Source organism: Mesitornis unicolor, unplaced genomic scaffold, assembly GCF_000695765.1.
Source record: "Mesitornis unicolor isolate BGI_N332 unplaced genomic scaffold, ASM69576v1 scaffold4658, whole genome shotgun sequence".
NCBI classification, from domain to species: Eukaryota; Metazoa; Chordata; class Aves; order Mesitornithiformes; family Mesitornithidae; genus Mesitornis; species Mesitornis unicolor.
In genome coordinates this window covers 12409-33418 of record NW_010202573.1, presented here as the reverse complement: position 1 = coordinate 33418, position 21010 = coordinate 12409, and the positions used below count along the sequence as shown (strand labels likewise).

The 21010-nt window shown below is 44.7% G+C and overlaps 1 protein-coding gene across 1 annotated transcript; it reads right to left on the bottom strand.

Moving 5' to 3' along the window:
• Positions 1 to 497: 497 nt before the first annotated feature.
• Positions 498 to 19577, bottom strand: IPPK (inositol 1,3,4,5,6-pentakisphosphate 2-kinase; the record flags this gene model as incomplete). The annotated part of the gene is made up of 12 exons (XM_010190442.1): positions 498 to 1083; positions 1490 to 1569; positions 2062 to 2164; positions 3621 to 3771; positions 4856 to 5135; positions 6124 to 6196; positions 6612 to 6670; positions 7928 to 8017; positions 8443 to 8564; positions 11039 to 11105; positions 11831 to 11926; positions 19429 to 19577. Coding segments are annotated over 12 exons (1496 nt in total), but the record flags the coding sequence as incomplete, so codon positions are not given.
• Between the last annotated feature and the right edge of the window lie 1433 nt (positions 19578 to 21010).

Below are 21010 nucleotides of genomic sequence, written 5' to 3'. Positions count from 1 at the left end.
ATATCAGGGAAATAATGCCCACATCTTACACAGTCTGAAAGACCCCAAATAATCTGTAAAACTCAGAATGCATTCTTCTTCCAGCTCGATTTAAATCAGGTCAGAGCGAGCTGTGGTTTCTCCTTCAATAGCAGCACATAATGTAGAGAAAAGAACAGAAAGACCAGGATGTCGGGTGAGTTAAGCCCAGCCATCACACACAGTTCACAGACCGTTACCTTTAGCCTTTTTCACTTGGTTTCAGAAGCTTTAGGTACTACCAGGTGATCACAGACGTTCTGGAGGAGGCAGCCTGGTGGGCTGAATCTCACACACTGGTACTCCAAAGCGTTCTGCAGTACCATGGTACCTCCACAGATCACAAACACTCCAGTAACCACCTCAGCTGTATTTTCAGTGGACTTAATGCTGAAGTTTTCCATTAGGTTTTGTCAGAGCGGTCCCTCTTCCTAGCAGGTACAAGCAAGACTCAAAGCACGAGCTCCAAGGCAATTCTCTTGTTAGTAATCAGGTTTTCTATGTTAGTGCAATACTTCAGGAAACCTTTAATTCTGTGCTCTTTCAACTCTAAGGAAGTAGATTTTTAGTATTAATGTGATCTGTCCTCTAGTTCCAAGGTATGGCACGTTATCTGTCCCGTCACATTAAATACATTCATTTAGGTTATATAGCAAATGCGTGTTTTAGTGCTATTCCATGTCTTTGAAAAGGCATACCAATTAGAGATCATTAAAGCAAAAACATTCACAGCTGAAAAAATGCACTGAACACAATAGAAAAAAACATAAATCACCATAATTGTATTCCATTAATCTTTCACTTTCTAATGTGTTCAAATAAAAATAACCTTAAGGAGGTTACACTTTATGGAGAACTAACGTGCAGTCTTCATTCTCCTTGAAGAGACTGGACATGACTGGGTCGTCTTTGGCCTGTACGTTCTTCAAATAATAGTTTACGATCTTGCCATCGAGTTTGTACTGATGAGGAATGCTTTCGTATGGTTTTAGGTCAAGGTCCAGGACAGAAACAGAAAAGGTGAATCTTGACTTGGATGTTAGTACCACGGGTCTCTGCTCAGAGCTGGAAAACAGAACCACATTGCACATCTGGGTCCCTGCAAGTAACGTTTTTCATCTGTGTATCCTGAGTCCCCTCGCAAAAGTGGCTCTAACGGTTATCTTATAACTGTCACGAGAACCTAAGAAATAATAAAGATTTCTGTTTCCTAACTAGGTGGTTAAAGGCCACTCATCTCTCATATGAGGACACCAAGGCAGAACAGTTGTACCCAACTAAAACCATCTACTGTGAAGAGTCAACTCAATTTTCAAGAAGGGAGTAAATATAAAAACTTAGCCCTTGTTATCAACTTCAAACTCTTCAGAAACAGAGCTCTGTCCTAAACATCTTCAATCAGAACCCCACCTCATTAACACGCTCACAGCCAAATACCTGCACACACCGCCCCAAAACCGCTGTCTCTTACCACTCATCTTGTAGGCAGGGCGAAAGGGCAATCATGATGGAGCAGTCTTTTGCAGTCATTGCTATTCTGTACTGCTGCACCTGTGCAACAAAAAGTAACAGGAACGTTTCGGTGTATTTGTATATGCCTTAGGAAAGCACACAGCTCCTTATAAAAGGCAGCAGCACGCTCAGTATCTTAGTCTGGCAGCGTTTGAAGAGCTGGAAATTCTCTCTGTAACAGATAGCAGGAGCAAGTGGTTTCACAGCATCCTGTGTAAGAATCTCATCTATTTCCTACAGATACTTGACTTGAAAGCCAAAACAGCACCAGTTCATGCAAACAATTCCTCAGCCTGGAAAGAAAATAACCAGCTTTATTTTTCTCTCAAGAACTGGTGCTAAACCTGTTTGTTTTTAACTGCTTCTGCTATAAAGATACCCCTGGCACAATTAAGGACAGTGCTGGTGGCTTGTCAGAGGTCTGTGTGGTTGATGCTAATGTGTGATTTCCCCCAACCCCCATTTCCTTTAGAGAGGTGTTTATTAAAACTGAGACCAAATAAGCGTCAACAACACGTGCAGGAGCAGTACCTTGGTTAACGCGAATGCTACTGTCCCGTCATCTTCACTTGACAGATCTAGCAGCTTCTCATAAAATGCTTCATTGTAAGGTCCATCTATCTGTAACGTACTTCTAAATGAATTAAAAAAAGGATATTTACAGCCAGCCAGAAGGATTTACTGATTTTCAGTGAGATCTTTCTTCAGCAGCCCCCATCTCAAGATCAGAACAAACCAACACTAACACCAATCAACATGGCAACACATTAACACTCAGGTGTCTCCCACCACAGCCTGCCCTGCTGTCCTCAGATCTCTTGAGGTTTGCTGCTGCTTAGGATGTGAGTTGGATTGTTTTTAAAGGGTGAATCACTCTTAGTCCATGCCACCTTTGTAGCGCTACAAGCACAGTTTGTGGTGTTGGCTTTTTTTAAATGGGAAAGCTTCAAAACTGGTAACAGTTTGCAGGAAGTTTGCTGCAAACACTGGGGCTGCACACTTACCTGACAAGACCCTGCTCTGCCCGCAGCTACAACGTTGGTGTGCTGACCAGGGAACGCTTTATTTGGCCTCCTGCCTTCCCACGGTAAATACCTGAACTCCTGGAAAGCTGAACCCATAAAAGGGGGGGTTTGCAATACTCAAACACCCCACAGATGACAGAATACGGTTTCAAATTATTTGTTTAATGTATAGATACAGAGGTAAGCCACGCTGCAAGTGATTTAAACAGAGCTTAAGGCCAAGCTGTTGCCCATGAGAGAACTCAACTCCCAAGGGGGGCCCAATGGAGCAGCAGCACAAGCAGCAACAGGCGAGTGGAGCCCGAGTGCCCTCGTGTGAGCAACAGCACAATTACAGGCACGGTACAGCCTGACAGCATCAGACACATCCAAGTCAAGGCTTTTTATAGCAATCAGCATTACAACTAAGGAGCTTTATTTGAGAGCAAACGTGGCAGCTTGCAATGGCTTCGCCAGTCAAGAAATACCATAAGACAAAAGATGTTTGTGTCTCGAGTGTGATCTGATCACTTATGATGCTGTTTGGCACCTGGAACTGTCCTCATCCCACGAGGGCTGGCTGGACAGCAGCAGAGACCGGGCCATTCCCCGCTCACACCTTCTGTAACCTCTTGCAGGCACAGGCTGCATTGCTGCTGAATACCAAATCTGGGGCTTCAAAGGGCAGGTTGTGGGTAGGCCAATGCGAATAAACATAAAAATGTCCTTATTGCTGCAGACACAGTCCTAGCTCTGCAGCTACTGAAGGCAGGAGAAGCCAACCATCCATTTGACCATATCCATCCTCAAATGTACAACCTCCACTGCTAAGCAACGGGACATTTTCCTCTCTTACCCTGCTGTGAACTTCCCCTAATCATTACTAGTCAAAGTAACATCAAAACCTTTAACAATAAAACTCATCTTTTATGTTATCTGGCATTTCGAGGTAGACATTCAGAACATGCACTACCACGAAGGAAGCCTGCATGTGACACAACAAGAGAACAAATGGTTGTGTCTGCAGAGACTCTCGGCTGCATACCTGCTTCATCAGAGCTGAAAGGAAAGGCCATCGAGTCTTACCTCTCTTCAGGAAATTCCTCTAAGTACTGTTCAACTCTACTGTACAAGGGATAGAGTCCTTCAATATCCAGCATGTCAAGCATCTGAGCCTGAAGAGTTTTATAGAGGAGACAACCCCTCGGTAAGCCAGAGCTTTCCAATTTATGTTTACCTAGAAGAAAACACATTTTCAAATAAGGCAGAGATGAGCGTCAGCTTTGCTTCACTCTGCCATTACAGGAGCTGTTCACAAAGCAAATCCAGGTACTCTTTAAACCAGCCATGGGGTGAGGGGGCAGAAATAATCAAACATCAACCCAAAACACTTCAGCCTGCAAACACTGATGTGCCAGGAGCACGTACTCACCTGCACATTTAAACGGCACAGGTCTGACTGCAGGATAAAGCACCTGCTGCACAACTCTAAAATGACTCAGAACACCCAGACACAAACCCCACACACTGCCATTGCAATCTACTTGCTTGAGTCTACAAGAGAAGTTTCTCACATGAATTTGAAGCAACCACAAATTCACTGTCAACAGCACAAACTGTTGGTAGAAAACATTTTAGCATGTCGGATATCAGTTCTTTTTGATACAGTCTGAACAGATTTGTATTTGCTATCATTTCCATAAGACAGCTCTTTCTCCAACGCAGCAAATCCAACCAGCAACGACAAAGATCTTTCCTCAACCCAGAGTAAGCAGTGTGCTGTTGGTGTAATCAGGATACCTAGCAGCATCTTGAGTGCGTAGCGCTTTACACAACTTAGGCACCGAGGAATTGATGTTATTTACATTTTCCCACTCTCACTTCTCACCAGTGCTCATACTTTACCAGTAGAGTAGTAGAGAAAAGGAAATGAGCTACACCCCAGCTGGTGAGGGCTGATGGCAAGAGCAGGGAAAGGCAAGAAACAGGCGTCACGTAACAAACCAACCAAAGCCACCAGACTTCATCACCTACCACATCAAATTTCCCCACTCATTTGAAATACTCATGATGGTTATCAGCTCAAACCAGGATTTTCTTTCGCTTTCCCTCTACCGCTTTCTGAATTGATTTTTATCCTTGTCATTAGGCACAGTGCTACAAGTCCCCCCTACCAAGCAGTTGTGCAGTTCTGAACACGTCACTGAAACTCCAATGTTGCTGCTCTCCCATCAGTATTAAACAGCAAATGAGAGGCAAAGAGCTGAATCGTTACGCAGTAACAGTTAATTACTGACAGCGCTCAAGTAATTATGCCTTACCATTCCTTACTAGCTCCTTATTAAAAGCACTCGCTTCACAGTAGCTTCTTCCTTGTGAAATGGGAACTGTCTTCATATCACCTGCCCTGCAGGCATCAGTACTACTTAGTAGCGTCATCGTGATAACGTGGATCAGTTCTTTCACAATTGTCCTTGTACAGTGGGGTCCACTGACCAACCCATTGGAAGGGAAAAAGAAAGGTTTTAAGTGACGAGCGAGTTCGTTCACATCAGAGACGCAGTCCTGGTCATCTTTGCAGCCATAAATTAGTTCCCCATTCTGCAAATGAGAAAAAAAAAAAGGCACTTCGTGAAATCCAATCGTCCATACTTAGTTAATCAAAGCATCAGATTTAGTATTTTAAGGCACACAGCAGAGAAAGGTGCATTAGTGTAACAGTCTGCATACAAACACACACGTTCCCAATCTCTTACAAATTCGCCCTCTCATGTGTAATCAGATACCACAGGTAACAACCTCTGGATGAGGACCAAAAAGCCCATTCAGATCAAGTGCTACTTTCCCAACTTAATCAACTCTAATTAATCAGAATAAGTGAACTGATACTTAGCATGTTTTCCTATTGCTTCTTCCTGAATAATATCACTAGTGAAAAAAAGCACCACCTGAAACCTCCTTTTAAGGCCAAACTGGAACACAGAGGGCTATAAAAAGGGGTATAAAAGGTGTGAGAGTTACCTGTAGTGACAGAAAAAGTAGGACAGTTCAAACAAGCTTAAGTAATTCCAATAGTTGCTTTAATACCAGAAATAAATTGTAAAGAAATCTAATTTCCTAGAATTAATCTGAAAATCTGCATAAGCCATCAGTTACTGCTTGATATTTCTCCTATGCTAATGCTACAGAAGAGGTACATTTTCACTTCCTCAGTGAGGCCTGGTGTGCGTTCAGCCTGCAGGAAAGCCGTAACAGTAATCTTAAAAATGTGCAGCAACGTGCAAAGCTCTCTGCCTTCTTCCTCCTGAAGAAGCATATGAAGTTTAAAACCTTTGGTCATCTTTAGAAGTGCTTTTCTATTGGTCCTTAGCAATTCTTTTGAACTAGTTAGTTCTGGAAGTTATTACTTACCTGTCCTGACTCGAAACTGAACTAAGGATTACCCCCTTTTATTCTTCTGCCGGGGCCCAGCAGTGATGGTGCTGATCAGGGAGGTGTGAAGCAGGATCTTGACTGCTCAGATGCTGAAGTCAAATTGTTTAAAATCCAAGGCAAAAAAAAAGGCAAGCAGAGAGATGTGACTGCTTACCTTAAATATTTTCAAGTTGTTCTGTGCCTCCTGTAATAAGCTCTTCAAAGCAAAGTGCATTCTCTGTTTATTTCTAGGGAAAAAAACAAATCCAAGAATATTTTATGACTCCTTCAGATGTCTACACCTGCGCCTCCAGGGCTCGGAGGAACTGGGCACCCGAAGCAAACACGCCCTCTAAGCCAGTTACTCAGGCTGAAGTCACTGCAAAGACAAAGTGGCTGTTTGCAATGAGAACTTCAAATCTGAGCAAAGCAAACAGCTCTTAGGTTTAATGTTACGTAGCAAGAGGCACTGGTACGTTATTCAGCAACTCTGACTCCCCAAAGAGGTGGAAAACTTACAGAGCACCAGAAATGTCCACTGTAAGAGTCAGACAAGCAGGCATGGATCATCCTTAACACTACAGTGGAAGTCAAAGTCATCAGGAAGAAATCTGTATCACATTTGTTGGCAAAAACACGGAGTGAAGTCACACACGTCCTTACCCTGAGAAGAGATCCAACGGGCAGTATTTGCTTGGTCGCTTCCATTTTCCGTTCGCTACCTGTTGAAAACCCACACCACTGCTGTTAATCACTTGCTGGAATAACTGCTCACCCTTACTTTAATAGTCAGGTGTGTGGCACTAACACCCCATCCTCAGAAGCACCATAACACTTAAAAGCCTTTGAACCCACAATTCGTGACTACGAGGGGTCTGCCTCGTCACGTTTAGCTCAAGTCACTCAAACTGGGGGGTATCAGGAGGGGGGTGGTTGTAGGGCAGAGAGGTTCTCCTCCCCCTCTACTCTGCCCTGGTGAGACCACATCTGGAATATTGCGTCCAGTTCTGGGCCCCTCAGTTCAAGAAGGACAGGGAACTGCTGGAGAGAGTCCAGCGTAGGGCTACAAAGATGATCAAGGGAGTGGAGCATCTCCCTTCTGAGGAGCGGCTGAGGGAGCTGGGTCTCTTTAGTTTGCAGAAGAGGAGACTGAGGGGAGACCTCATTCATGTTTATAAATATTTAAAGGGTGAGCGTCACGAGGATGGAGCCAGGCTCTTCTCGGTGACAAACAATGATAGGACAAGGGGTAACGGACACAAACTGGAACACAGGAGGTTCCACTTCAATTGGAGAAGAAACTTCTTCTCAGTGAGGGTGACAGAGCCCTGGCCCAGGCTGCCCAGAGAGGTTGTGGAGTCTCCTTCTCTGCAGACATTCAAAACCCGCCTGGACGCCTTCCTGTGTAACCTCATCTGGGTGCTCCTGCTCCGGCAGGGGGATTGGACTGGATGAGCTTTGGAGGTCCCTTCCAATCCCTCACGGTCTGGGATTCTGCGAAACTGCATTCCCAGCTGGAAAGCATGACTAACATTCTGGGATTCTGGGATTCTGTGAAACTGCATTCCCAGCTGGAAAGCATGGAGAACACATGAAACCACAGGAAGGCACAGCTACATGATTTCAGACACAGTGGACGTTAGTCAGACTAATTCTGTGTGTGTTCCACGCTGCTACCAGTTACTGAATCCACTGTGCATTTGGTGAGCTGCACTTGAAAGGAAATACTACACTGGAGTTGACCCAATCAACAGCGTTAACAGCCCTCAAAGACTAATACTGTACTGTTTGCTTCCAGCTTCCTGCAGAACTTGTTCCATCTCTCACTAAACAGATTCACACCCAGCAACTCAGATGTGTATCCACCTCCTATCTTGAGTCACATCAGGGTTTTAAGCAACAACAGGAAAGCAAGGCTGGAATAGCAAATAAAGCACAAGGCCAAAGGAAAGCAGGGTGACTGCTGGAAAAAAAATTACCTTTAGATGCTGATGCATACAGTAACGACACACCTTGTGCTTTATCTCCTGTGAGACATGGCTGGAAAAAGGAATGAAGCCACATTTTGGCTAAAACAAACAAACAAACAAAGAGATGATAAATATAAATGCATTTCTTTATATAAATATAGGGCACATGATATGCAAATCTTTCCAGTTAAAGGAAACTTAAAAAACCTCCAAACTAAGCAACCAACCAACATCCAACACTTAAAAGCTTAATATACGTCACTATATATTGTTCCCAATTATGTCAGAGTGCTCACTTAAGAAATAAGGACACACAAAACAAAGGCCTACAAAAAAAGCCCAGTAATATCTGGGATTTTCCAACACTTTAAAAGATGCAGAGGGGGATATTTCATCCTACAGGGCACAGTGAAAGCACTGAGCTCTGCCCTACCCCACTGCTGCATCCCTTTGAAACCGCTCTGGGCAGCATGGGCTTAAAAACTGCAAACACAACCCCAGCAGGATCTCCTGCTGTCCCATACCTTGATCTCTATGCAGAGGATGGGCCGGTGCTCCACAAAACGATAGGTCTGCAGCCTGGTGAGGTTAGGAAGGCACATTGCATAACCACTAAGAGTGTCCATGTCCTTATCACAGCGAGATTCTGCAGATGGGAAAACAAAAAATCATCACACAAACAAGAACATGAGGTGCACGGATGCTTCGTTTGCTCTGCAGTTACCTTGTTCACCAGGTATGGGGGTGGGCACAAACTCAGAAAGACAGCACACAGTTTAGCAGGCTTTAGAAGCACTACATAAATTTGCCCTCCTCATTATCAGCTCCTGTTTTCAGTTTCCTCAGAGCTGTTGCAGGCACATTGAGTGCCTCAAGAGCCGCTCTGAAAGGCTGGTTTCCAGCTGATCCCAAGAAAGGGGTCAGCGAGAGGCACGAAACAGCAAGGCAGTGCATTCACTTGGCCAATGAAAGGCAAAGACGCAGTACTGCCTTCAAAGATGTGATCTGATGTTTGCTTGTCAAAACCGCAGGAACCACCATCCCTCGGTCGAGTCAAAAAGCAGCTGTGAACACTGGCAGGAATATCAGAAACTGTTCTGTTCAGGAGAAAGTGTAAATCTGAACAGGACCTGAGTGGCTTTGCTCAACTCCTCAGTCAGTACCGCGGTCTCTTCCCAGCCCTTCAATGTTCACATCAAAACAATGAACAGGGGAAAAGGAACACAGGAGCAGAAGCGAGCTGCTCCCTCCTAGCAAGACTGAGATTAAGAGGCATTATGTAAAGAAAGCATTTAAATAACCTCCCTCCACCAGCACTCCTTGGGACAGAGAAGGGTCTGAGAGCTTTTAATCCAAATTTAACAAGAACTTACACGCCTGGATTTTGAAAGATCTGTGTTACTAAGGAGACACACAGAGCACGCGTGTGCTGCTAGAGTTTATATAGCTAAGAAAGATGGCCATTCTGAAAAACACACGGCAACAGGAAAATGTCATCTCAGAAACAGAAGCCTCGTTGGGCATCAGCCTGCAATGACGTGCTGCACTTCGCGAGGATGAGCAAGAAGAAACCTTTTTACTCCAACAAAACGCTGCCATTGGTTTTCTTTTTCTAAACTTAAGCAAAAGCACATCCCTGTTCAGCTGAAATCCACTTACCAAACCAGACAGACCTGGAAATCTGCAGTGCTGATAGAAGTTCCTTTGTAAGTTAGACAGGCTTATGTGAAAGGTGGTATTAGAAGAAACACTTGCCCCAGGGTTTAAAAAAATGCCTATTAAAAATGAACAGCGAGATTTGCTGTTGTAAAGCAAGAAATACCACTTGGGCAGCTCCTCACAACTGCATCTCCTCCTCTAAAGAAATCCCCAGGAGCTGCAGACGCACAAAATGTAAGGAAGAAAACTAAATCCCATCATTCACTACCACCAGAGCATCATGGATTGTGTAACTTCTGGCAGTCCCTATTTATCTTCCTTGCTGTTTCCTGGCACTGCAGAACGGTTTCCCAAAAGGGCGAGGACAAGTCAGGAACAGGGAGTGTCCTATGCTAACTGTATGTAAATTAATTCCATTTCTTCCTGGATCAAAAGCATCAAAGTACTGGCTACAGTACTTTGATTTAATATCACATCTCTCCTCAAGGAGCTTTCTAAAGCAGGAGTTTCTGGCCGTTCTCAAGAAGGCTTGAGAATGTAAGATGAACACAGCATGAGGGACCCCTTCTCTGTGCCCACTGCTTATACCTCACTGCACTTTTAGCTGCACATAACAATGCACCCAAACGTTCCCGACTTAAGAATGACGACACCAAATTCTGTAGCACTTCACCTCACATCGAATGTGTCAGAGATTGCCAAACTTCACGGCTTGCAGCATGTTCCACAAGGTTTCACAAGGGCAGCGCATCCTCACCTGCACGCTCGTCCCCTCTAAAGCCAGGGAGCTAGAACAGCACACTTGCACTTTGCCTCTGGATCAGGACCCCAGAGCATCGCCTGAGAGCTGGGAGACACGAAGCAGCGCCCCACACCCCAGAGATGCCCATTGATCTTTGAAGGCAGCACAGCCTGTAGCACTGCAACCCCTCACAACCAGCCATGCCCAGCGCAGGAGAGAGACGTGAAAATCATCTGGAACGTTAAGCTGCACACTGCTTGAGTGCTGGGACTCATGAGATGTGAGATGCTTAGCCCCGAGGGAAATACTAACACTGAAAACAAGACAATTTAGTGGGGAGTTTCTGGAATAATCTTCCTCCCAAAGCTCTGCTGCACGGTCCAGGAGAAGCAACTGAGGGAATCGAAATAATCATTTCAGGATGCACCTTCCACCTCCCTCACTGACCTCTGCAGAGGACTTCACAGTGAGCTGAAAGATTTAACAAACACAGGCTTGCAAAGGATCCCTCTCCCCCATCTGATTAAACCAGTATCAGATGCAACTTTTAATTCTAGAACACACCCATTTTTCCCCAACAAATTTGCAACGTGTCACTGTCCAGATATTGAGAAAGATGCCTCATATTCTGTGGTTTGATGCTTTTTCACTTTACAATAAAGCACAGTGCTTAACAGCTGGGGAAGGCCCCCCTTTTTAATGCTATCTGTGGCACTTACCTGGCCTCTCTGGCTGAATTTTCAAACAGAGCTGTCTTACGAAGTCTAAAGGCAGTTGAATAATTTCCTATTAGAAAAAAAATATATATATTTCAGCATAAAAATTATTATCCAGTTCTGGAGTCTGAAAATGGAATACCCAAGTTCAGTGGGCGTTAACAACAGTACATTAAACTACACCATCAGCAGCTTTTCCCTCTATATGAAGACCTGGACCTGCAACCACATGCAATACCTACTCCACTATGAAACCAAGAACCAATTTAAATACCTCCAAAAAGAGCACTTTCAGTGAGAGTTTAATGTGCACAAAGAAGCCTGCATCCTTTTGCCCTTTTCACAAGTGGGAGAGTCCCATTTCACCCCATCCTGTGTCTCACGTCCCACCCTTCCACGGCAGAAGTGCGTAACTCAAGCTGCAGGAGTAGCTGGAACTCCTCCATGCAGGTCTCTGATGTTCGTTTAGCCAGATCTGGTGCCCTAAAAACAGCAAGTGGCCAGGAAAGAGGTAACCTGACTGCACAGGAACCCAGGCAATTCACATGAGCCAGACTTCTCCCCTCGTTTTGCAGGGCAAAGGAACCACTCTTCTCATCAACAGCTTGAAATAGCTCAAACCGCTGAGTACAACCCAGTCACCTCATCAGCACAGAGCAGGATGCTTCCGGTGCGTGTGTCTTGCTCGAGAAAATCCACAAACCCTATTAATTCCTTTTACTGGCATTCAGTGCTTCCCCAACACTTCTGTGTTCATAGCGCGTACGCCATTTATTTTACGAATAAAACATTTACCCCGTGGTGAACATAGTTCTCCCCAAAGAACTGCTTCATGACATGTTTTCCAAAGTCTACGATGTTTTGCAGATGGTGCAGTATTTCCTCTGAAGTCTGGAAGACAGAAACATGGTAATTTAACGACAAAATAATGATAAACAACACTCAAGAACACATACACACACAAGTCGACTTAGCAAAGTAGCTTAATCGCTTTACTGAGCTTGGTAGGTCAGTGCATGTCAAAATTAAACAGGCACATAAAACTTGCGCTACACTTGTTTCCATACTGCTGCTGGGGAGGTTGGGATAACCAGGAGAACGGTCAGAAGAGAGGAGCATTCTTCCAGCCTTTGGTGGCTGACACCCTCTTTGAAAGAAATCTACCATGGCATTGCAACGCAGTAGTTTGTGTCCACCCTGACAGAACTGGCAGCAGTGGACACTTCAGCACAGGCTGCAGTGACTGCCCAAACATCTCTCCTGTGGCAAAGGTAAGTGCCTGCATTAGCTGTGCACAGGTGGGTGACCTGTTTTGTCAGGTGGCCGAGTCACAGGAGGCAGTACCTTGGCTGCACAGCATGAGAGGAGTAGAGGCAGGGATTGATAGGTGGCTTCAGAACCAAGTTCCAGCTACAGACACCACTGAGGATGAAGCACCCTGGAAACTGCTGACCCACAACCGCAGCTCCACCACAGGCTGCACCCTCCAACATCCCAACGAGAAACACATTTGAAGTTTTACCTGCAGTAGACACTCACGAGCAAGGCCCGCAAGGTACAACTGAACCAACAGCACATGGTGGATATCAAAGAAAAGAGCAACGCGTGCTCGTAGTGGGTGACTCCCCGTTACAGGGCACGGAAGCACCCATCTGACAGGGTGAGGTACGCTGCCTTCCCGGGGCTGATACGTGATGGTGCTGAGAGAGTGCCACAACCTGTCAACAGCTCGGACTGCTATCCACTACTACTCCTTCATGTAGGTACAGATGATGCTGTAAGCTCAGATCTAGGCAGGATCAAGAAAGACTACAAGGCCCTGGGGGAGAAAGTGAAGATCTGTGGTGCCCAAGTTATTTCTTCTTCCATGCTACTGGTTCAAGGACTGGGGGCAGACAGGAATAGACACGTAATGCAGATCAACTTCTGCCTACGTGGCTGGTGTCACCGCAAGGGTTTTGGCTTTTATGACAACGGGACCTTCCACGGGGACTACAACTGCCAGGAAGGGATGGACTCCACCTGTCTGAAAGAGGCAAGAGACTCTTTGGCAGCAGACTGGCCAACTTGGTGAGGTGGCTTTAAACTGAAGGACTCGGGGGGAGGGACCCAAAATGGCATTGCCCATGGTACCATCACCGTTACATCCAATAGGGGAATAAATCAGGCCAACCAGAGTAGTGTAAAATGTGCCTCGGCTGTCTCCCTAAATGAGACTCAAACGTCCAGCCACCCAAAGTGTATGTATACTAACACACGCAGTCTTGGAAACAAACAGGAGGAACTGGAGCTCCGAGCCCAGTCAGGAAGTTGTGATATCATAGGAATACCTGAAACATGGTGGGACAACTCCAGTGACTGGGGGATGAGGATTGATGGCTATAGGCTAAAGACAGGCAGGGTGGAAGAGGACGAGAAGTCTCACTCTGTGTTAAGTAGAACCTTGAATGTACAGAAGTCAGCTATGGTAACGGTGGAAAGCCCACTGAATGCATCTGGGTCAAACAACTGCCAGGAAGGGATGGACTCCCCCTGTCTGAAAGAGGCAAGAGACTCTTTGGCAGCAGACTGGCCAACTTGGTGAGGTGGCTTTAAACTGAAGGACTCGGGGGGAGGGACCCAAAATGGCATTGCCCATGGTACCATCACCGTTACATCCAATAGGGGAATAAATCAGGCCAACCAGAGTAGTGTAAAATGTGCCTCGGCTGTCTCCCTAAATGAGACTCAAACGTCCAGCCACCCAAAGTGTATGTATACTAACACATGCAGTCTTGGAAACAAACAGGAGGAACTGGAGCTCCGAGCCCCGTCAGGAAGTTGTGATATCATAGGAATACCTGAAACATGGTGGGACAACTCCAGTGACTGGGGGATGAGGATTGATGGCTATAGGCTAAAGACAGGCAGGGTGGAAGAGGACGAGAAGTCTCACTCTGTGTTAAGTAGAACCTTGAATGTACAGAAGTCAGCTATGGTAACGGTGGAAACCCCACTGAATGCATCTGGGTCAAAATCAGAGGGGTCATCTCCAAGGGAGACCTTGCAGCAGGCATCTGTTACCAACCCCCAGACCAAGAAGAGACCAATGAAGAGGTATTGGGGTCAATTAAGGAGGCTTCAGGTCAACAAAACCTGGTTCTTACAGGAAACTTTAACTACCCAGACATCTGCTGGAAGAACACCACAGCAGTTCACCAGCCATCCCTCAAGTTCCTGGGATGCTTAGAGGACTCCTTCCTCGTACAAATGATGGCTGTGCCAACCAGGAATGGGGCACTGCTGGACGTGCTGCTCACTAACCAAGAAAACCTGCTGGTTTATCTCAGTTAGGGACGTGATGGGTTCCCCTGCATTGGTCAGGTTTAAGAGTCAGCTTGACAGGTGCTGACTCATCTCATTTGAACTCTACTTTTACCTTGAGAGGCTGGACTGGATGATCCCTGTGGTCCCTTCCAACCTGGTAGTCTACGATTCTTAAGTTTCAGGGGAAAAAGGACAGAGAAAATGAAAAAGGTGGAAGAGGGGGAAGTTACTCAAGATCTACTCTGTCTTTGACCACTGTTGTTAAAACAGCTCACAGAACTGTAACAGTCAAAACAGATGCGCAGCATGCCTTCTCACCAACAGGTTAAGTGCAGGAGTGGCTTTGAGTGTTACAAAACACATCACCTGGAGATTTGGAAGAGAACGGCTGCAGAGACCGAGCCACGTGGCAAACCTCTGCACCAACAGAATTTGCCATCTGTCCTAAACCCTGCCCCAGACAATGAAAAGCTTACTAGAATATCACCTTCTACTAATTTTATGTTATGTGTCCATAAGGGAACGCCAAAGTTCTTCTACAAGACAAAAATGCCAAGCTAGATAGAAATGAAGCTAAATAAGTACTGGAAGCAACACAGCCACTTTAATGCAGCCTGACTCACAGACTTCTGCTTATTAAAGATGTAGCAGAGAAGCTTTACAGCAACATCATCCCATTCCCAGCATACTTTGGTTCTCTGCACAGTATTTGACTGTTACTACAGATGATCTCCCAAGCTCCTGCGGCCTTGTGTAACAAGAAGCCTTTCTGCAAAAACACTGCTTTGTGGATCACTGTGTGCTACAAAGCACCGAACCATCTCGATTTACTCTTGAGATCAAGTTTCGGCAGAAAAGAAAGTGTCCACTCATGGCCAAGTTGTAAAATCAGAGAGGAAAAAAAAATACAGGAGCAGGAGAAAAAAAAATACATGTTACACTACAGAGCAGAGCAAGAGAAATTAAAGTATTAGGACAACACTTAGATAATGGTAAAGTCTAGAGAGAGGAGGAAAGACCACATCCGACACAAAAGCACTGTGTTAACATTTGCAAAAGGAGCCTGGCCCTACACAGGCACTCTTGCTGATTTTGTTGTGTAACACCATCACAACAGGTAGATTTTTCTTTTATTCCACCAGAGGGGTTTGTTACCTGACAAACTTACCCAAGCTGTGCAGGACTAAGCAAGCTTCGTTTGTTGCTGTAACACAGGAGGCTGCTAAGACTGCACACACCAAGTCTAATATTCTACCTCTAGTAGCGCTCCTTTTCCAGACTGAGGCAGCAATAGGCAATAATGCTTTATTTTATTAAAGAAAAGTTACTACAGTAATGTGCACTAACACACATTTACTTCAGTAACATATGTGCTGTTACTGAAGCATGCAAACCCCATTCTTTGCAGCACGTAGGAAAAACACATTTTGTTCCAAAGCCCTTACACAGCATTTCCATCATTCTATAAAGGCCAGGACAGCATTTATTCTTTAAAATGCCTGGCGTATTGTATGGGGAGCTGTTGTCTCCCCGAAGCCTTCTAAGAGAGCCAAAATAAGCTTGGGAGTCTCTTGACAATAGGCAATCTTCCCCTGCTTGAGTCTCAGAACAAAACACACCATGATGCCTGAACAGCTTTCTCTAATTACAGTCATCTAGTCTAAAGATTTAAGAAAATATAATTAATAGGCAACACGATGTGCGAGCAAGCCACCCATACAGGTATGCAAAGGCTGTTTTACAGCAAGTCAGAGGAGCCCACCACGGAGACACCCTGCTCCTCACAGCCCTCAGTGGGCTGCAAACCCTGCACCCACTTCCCTGGGGTTTCGCTTGTTCCTGGCTGGGGCAAAAGTTGCTTTGCAAAGGGGAAAACCTCTGGCAATTTAAAAGATGAATAGTTAAGAGAACCGTACCTGACCAAGTGAGAAAGGCCATTCTGACTGAGCATGTACAGCAGCAAAACCTTCAGTTTTTATAGAGATCTCTGCCTTTGCTATGACAGCATAACCCTTCTTTAGCCCATGCAAATTCTGACTGGTGAGGAGGAATGGTCCGTCATCTTGTACACAACAGAAATCTCAGCTCATTCCCACTTACAGACCATTCTGACCTGGTTCACTGAGGTACACAGCACGCACAGGCTCTTCCCCTTGTTTACCATACATATGTGAACACACACAAGTATTGGGAAACAGGGATTTCGTAAAATCGGGACACTCACTGGTACTACAACTACACAAAACCACTCGTCAGTTAAAATGATCAATACAACTTTGAATTTACAAAGCAAGCTTATGACACCTGCCCACCTCCTTTTAAGAGCACGTATATTTGATATACTCTAAACAAGAGGAAATCTGGCTAACAGGCTACTGGAGCATCGCCTTCATCATTCAAAACCATGAAGAGAAAAAGCTTTTGAAAGACCCAGCATTACTGCCAGCTCATTTAGCACAACGCTCAAACTCATCAAATAGGTTCCATACAATAAAAATGCATTCATGCAGAAGATCCACCCACTAAAATTAGAAATATGCAATTAAAATCATTCCGTGAGCCCTGACACTTCACTTTCTACTCAGGAAGTGCAAGCCCCAGAGTTACATTATTATTTTTCATTAGACCATTGAATTGTAACAGGAAGATTACAACTTGCACCAACATCACCTTGTTTAACTACTAGATTATCTAGTCCCAGATTCATAACCAAAGCAGTGTCCAGACTTCTTTACCTTTTCCAAAGGAGTTAAGCAGAGGAGACGGGCACATTTGTCCACATCGGAATTTCAGAATGCATCTTACTAGGAAATACTTTGCTTCAACTGCTTCTTCCAGAGTTGTTCACACTGGATGAGCTACAATGTCACGCACAGACACAGAACACTTTACATCCTGACTCAACCTGCACTGCTCAGAAATACAGATTACACTTAAAAGCCGTTTTTTCCTCTACAGCTGTCACATTGCTACAGCCAAGTTTGTCCCAGAGCTCTGATTCTCCAGGACTTGTTTACGGCTCTGAAGATTAAACATTGAATCTTCCGTTCTGCTGCAAGAAAACCTAATCTTTTAAAAAAGATCAATCGCCAGAATAAGTAAATACATCCAAATTACATCACCTTCTACTTAGAGAGCAAAGCCAAAAGGAACTGTGCGTCACAAAGTCCACGCAGTCACAAGAGAAGGCAAATGCAGGGTGTAACACTTCTGCCTGTACCAGCAGAGCCTGCACCTACAGCCGCTTTACCAAGCTAGAGCATGAGCCTAGAGACACCGGTTAAAACACTTCAGAGGTTCTCTCCGCTGCTGTGGGCATCCACAAACAGCTCGTCTGAATGGAAGTTTTGCTAAGTTTCTAAACCGCAAACTCCTGAGGCTTCATCAGCTGCGGCCCACAGAAATACCCCTGCGATCCATCTCTGTGCCTGGTAGGATTCTGAGCAGTTTTACTGATCGGATTGCACAGGGGAAGAAAACATTCAAGCACCTAAGCAGTGTTCAAAGAGTAACAGAACACCACGTCCAGGAGATTTTTTTCTCTTCTATTTTGCTATCCCAATCTAAAAAACTATGTGTACTAAAGCAAGTCCAGAGAGGTATTATCAACTTCAGCACTGTGGCATTGGGTAACTATGCAAAGTCACTTCCTGGCTTCCTCTGTGACTCTGCCATACCGTGACAATTTTTTAACAACAATTACTGTGCAACAATCCATTTGGACTTTAAAAAAACCGGGGTGGTAGGGAACTGGTACTCAGTGTTTTGTTCTCTTAAATGAATGGCAATAGATGGACTTTTTACTTGAACTTCTGGTCTAATTGTCCCCTGCTCTGTTACAAATTGAGACAGGCACTGCTTTCCTTTCTTCCAATCCATGGGTCCTTCCCTGTTCCTGTAAAAGCCCTAACCATCATTATCTTGGACTGCAACAGAAGCACAGGATACACTTCTGAAATCCTGCCACTATAAGCAGATCAAAAGCTTCCTCGAATCACACTTCAGCTCTGTCAGACTTTTACAGGTAAAACAGCAGCAGAAAGGCCATCAAATAACTGACAAGTACTCTGTGTTAATGGGCTTCACCTTCCTCTGATCCACTTCAGAAACTTCTCTTTTATCCCTTGTTAAACTCAACGCATTTCACATTCACCTTCCTGAACGAAAGTAAACCACCCTTCCTATAGGAGTACTTTACATTGCTTCTTTTTTCCCTAAAATTAAGCGCTTCTCCCAGTTCTCAGCATAGCCATAGTGCTTTTTCTAGTTCTTTCTCATCAGAACAGTCTGCCGCTGAACCTCACAAAGCCGTGCCTCAGAAGCTGCTGTAACTCAAGCCATTCCCTGTATCTCCCAGGTAACGCACCCCAGACTACTCCTGAGGTTGAGGAATTGGAAGAATTTGACCCTCCTGTCTTAGCGCACTCTTTGGACACTTCAATTTTACCCCCTACCTTTGATTCTTGATCCATTTTTTATCCCTGTTAAAGCAAATCTAAGGTAACTTGCTTCAGGTTCTTCTCGAGCAGCCACAGTCCAAGAAACTGGTCGACTGTGTCCCATCATGACAGGTTCATTTTGCAGCAGAGAGGACACTAAAATCTCGGACAAAGGCAATTCTGTGAATATTTCGTACCTTTGTCCAAATTCCATGGCTTTTTAGCTACTGAACAGGAAGTCAACAGCAGACCTCTATCATGGTGCCAGTCTCGTGCTGTTCCTCTTCTGCCTCACCTAGCAAGTCGGTAAAACTGCCCTTTCTTCCTCAGCACCGCCCCACTCTTGTACGCTGCTGCCCAACGCTTCCTCCGATGCCACAGCTACACCCTTACGGAGAGCCGTACCTCTGCACACCACAATCCTACACAAAGGTCTTGGTATCAGCAGTCACGCAATCTCAGGTACACAAGAGGACCTCTCATTTCCTCCTATTGCCAAAACTCCTGAGACATGGGCACATTTCAAAACATCCCCTTACTCTTACCCCTGTTAGTCACAGTTCCCTTCTAGAGTTTCCTGTTTCTCCTCTGACTGGTTTTTGTTAGCTTACCTGGGGGCTTTTGGCAGCAATACGTGTTGAATCTTACCTTATTCTGGTTTGGAGGGGACTTCAAAAACCGCAGCACCACACAGCGCTGAAGAAAGAGAAGAAAGAATATGGTTTCATTAGCATTTAAGAACATCATCGTTTCAAAAGTAAACTTCATCCGAACAGCACAATTGTCCGACTCCTCATCTAAGAAATAAAGGGAAAACAAACAGCAAAACAGAAATTCAGATGGTTATTTCACTCAATTCGAAATCAAACACACCAAAAGTAAACTTCATCCGAACAGCACAATTGTCTGACTCATCTAAGAAATGAAGGGAAAACAAATAGCAAAACAGACATTTCAGATGGTTATTTCACTCAATTCTATATCAAATAGACCGATGTCTGTTCCCAGTTTGTCATCACTTCAGCAAGGCAGCCACCCTGCACTCCCAGTCACCAAGCGTAACAGGGAAAATGCTCCCTTAGCTTAGAGCACTGCTCTGGAAATCTGGTAGAACACAGCATCAAACACACACCACAAAACCAGCCTAGCATTTCTGCCCCAGAGGTCTCAGGGCAAAAATGCAAGACCACTTAGACATCTTCAACTTACAATATCAGCACAGCATTACGAAATGTTAAGGAGATGCTTATGAGTTACCAGCAGGAGCTACACAGCTGATAAACACCAAAACCCGCTACTTCTAAACTTCCAGAAGTAAACATGTAACACAGGGACAAACACAGCAGGTTCCCAAATATTTTACCTTAACAAAAAAAAAAAAAACCAAAACAAAACCCAACAAAAAAAATTCCACACCAACCACACACTAATTTCTGTCATTTTTTACATTTCCTAACAAATTTTGTAACGATTCAAAAACCTTCATATTTTCAGAGTACCTTCGTATTTTCAGCCTTTATTTTTAAGAGGCCGGATGAAAATAATTTGTAGATGTCCTAAGGAAATTAAAGCCTTTCTCCTTAAGCCCATTGAGAGTGTGTCTTCCATCACAGAAGTCACCTGAAGTAGCTTTCTCTGAATAAAAGCTTGCTGACATTAACCATCACACCTGGTGAATAGAATCCTGATATTAAAATACACAGCATGATTTTGACGTAGCATTAAGGAACCTGCACCCTTCCTAGGTGAGGCAACACACGGCCCTGCCTCACATTAGTCAGTTTAAATATTTGATCCTCACGACGGTCACTCCCACTGGTGCATGTCAGCCTATTTACATAGGATGTGGATAAAGACAACTGGGCACCACAGCAGGCAGGGACAAACAGCGGTTTTCTGGAGGTACCTCTTAGTCTATTTGGGCCTTTCCTGGCCACACCAAGAAGGATCAGGTTCTACTTAAAGCACTACCAAAACAGCACTACCATGCAGATTCCCTGACAGAGATTGTGCAGACAAAACGTGAGTTACACTTCAGGTTTATGGAATCTAAGTTTATTCCCTACTGGCCATTAAAAACCTCCCGTAGCACAACAGCACCAGATATATTCCGTATTTCAGGGCTGCAAGCTGTGTCTGGACAGTGCTGAGTGGGAGTGAGCTGCAGTTATCTTTAATTACTAACACGTAGAGAAAAGCAAAACAGATGACAATGTGTAATCCAAAATAC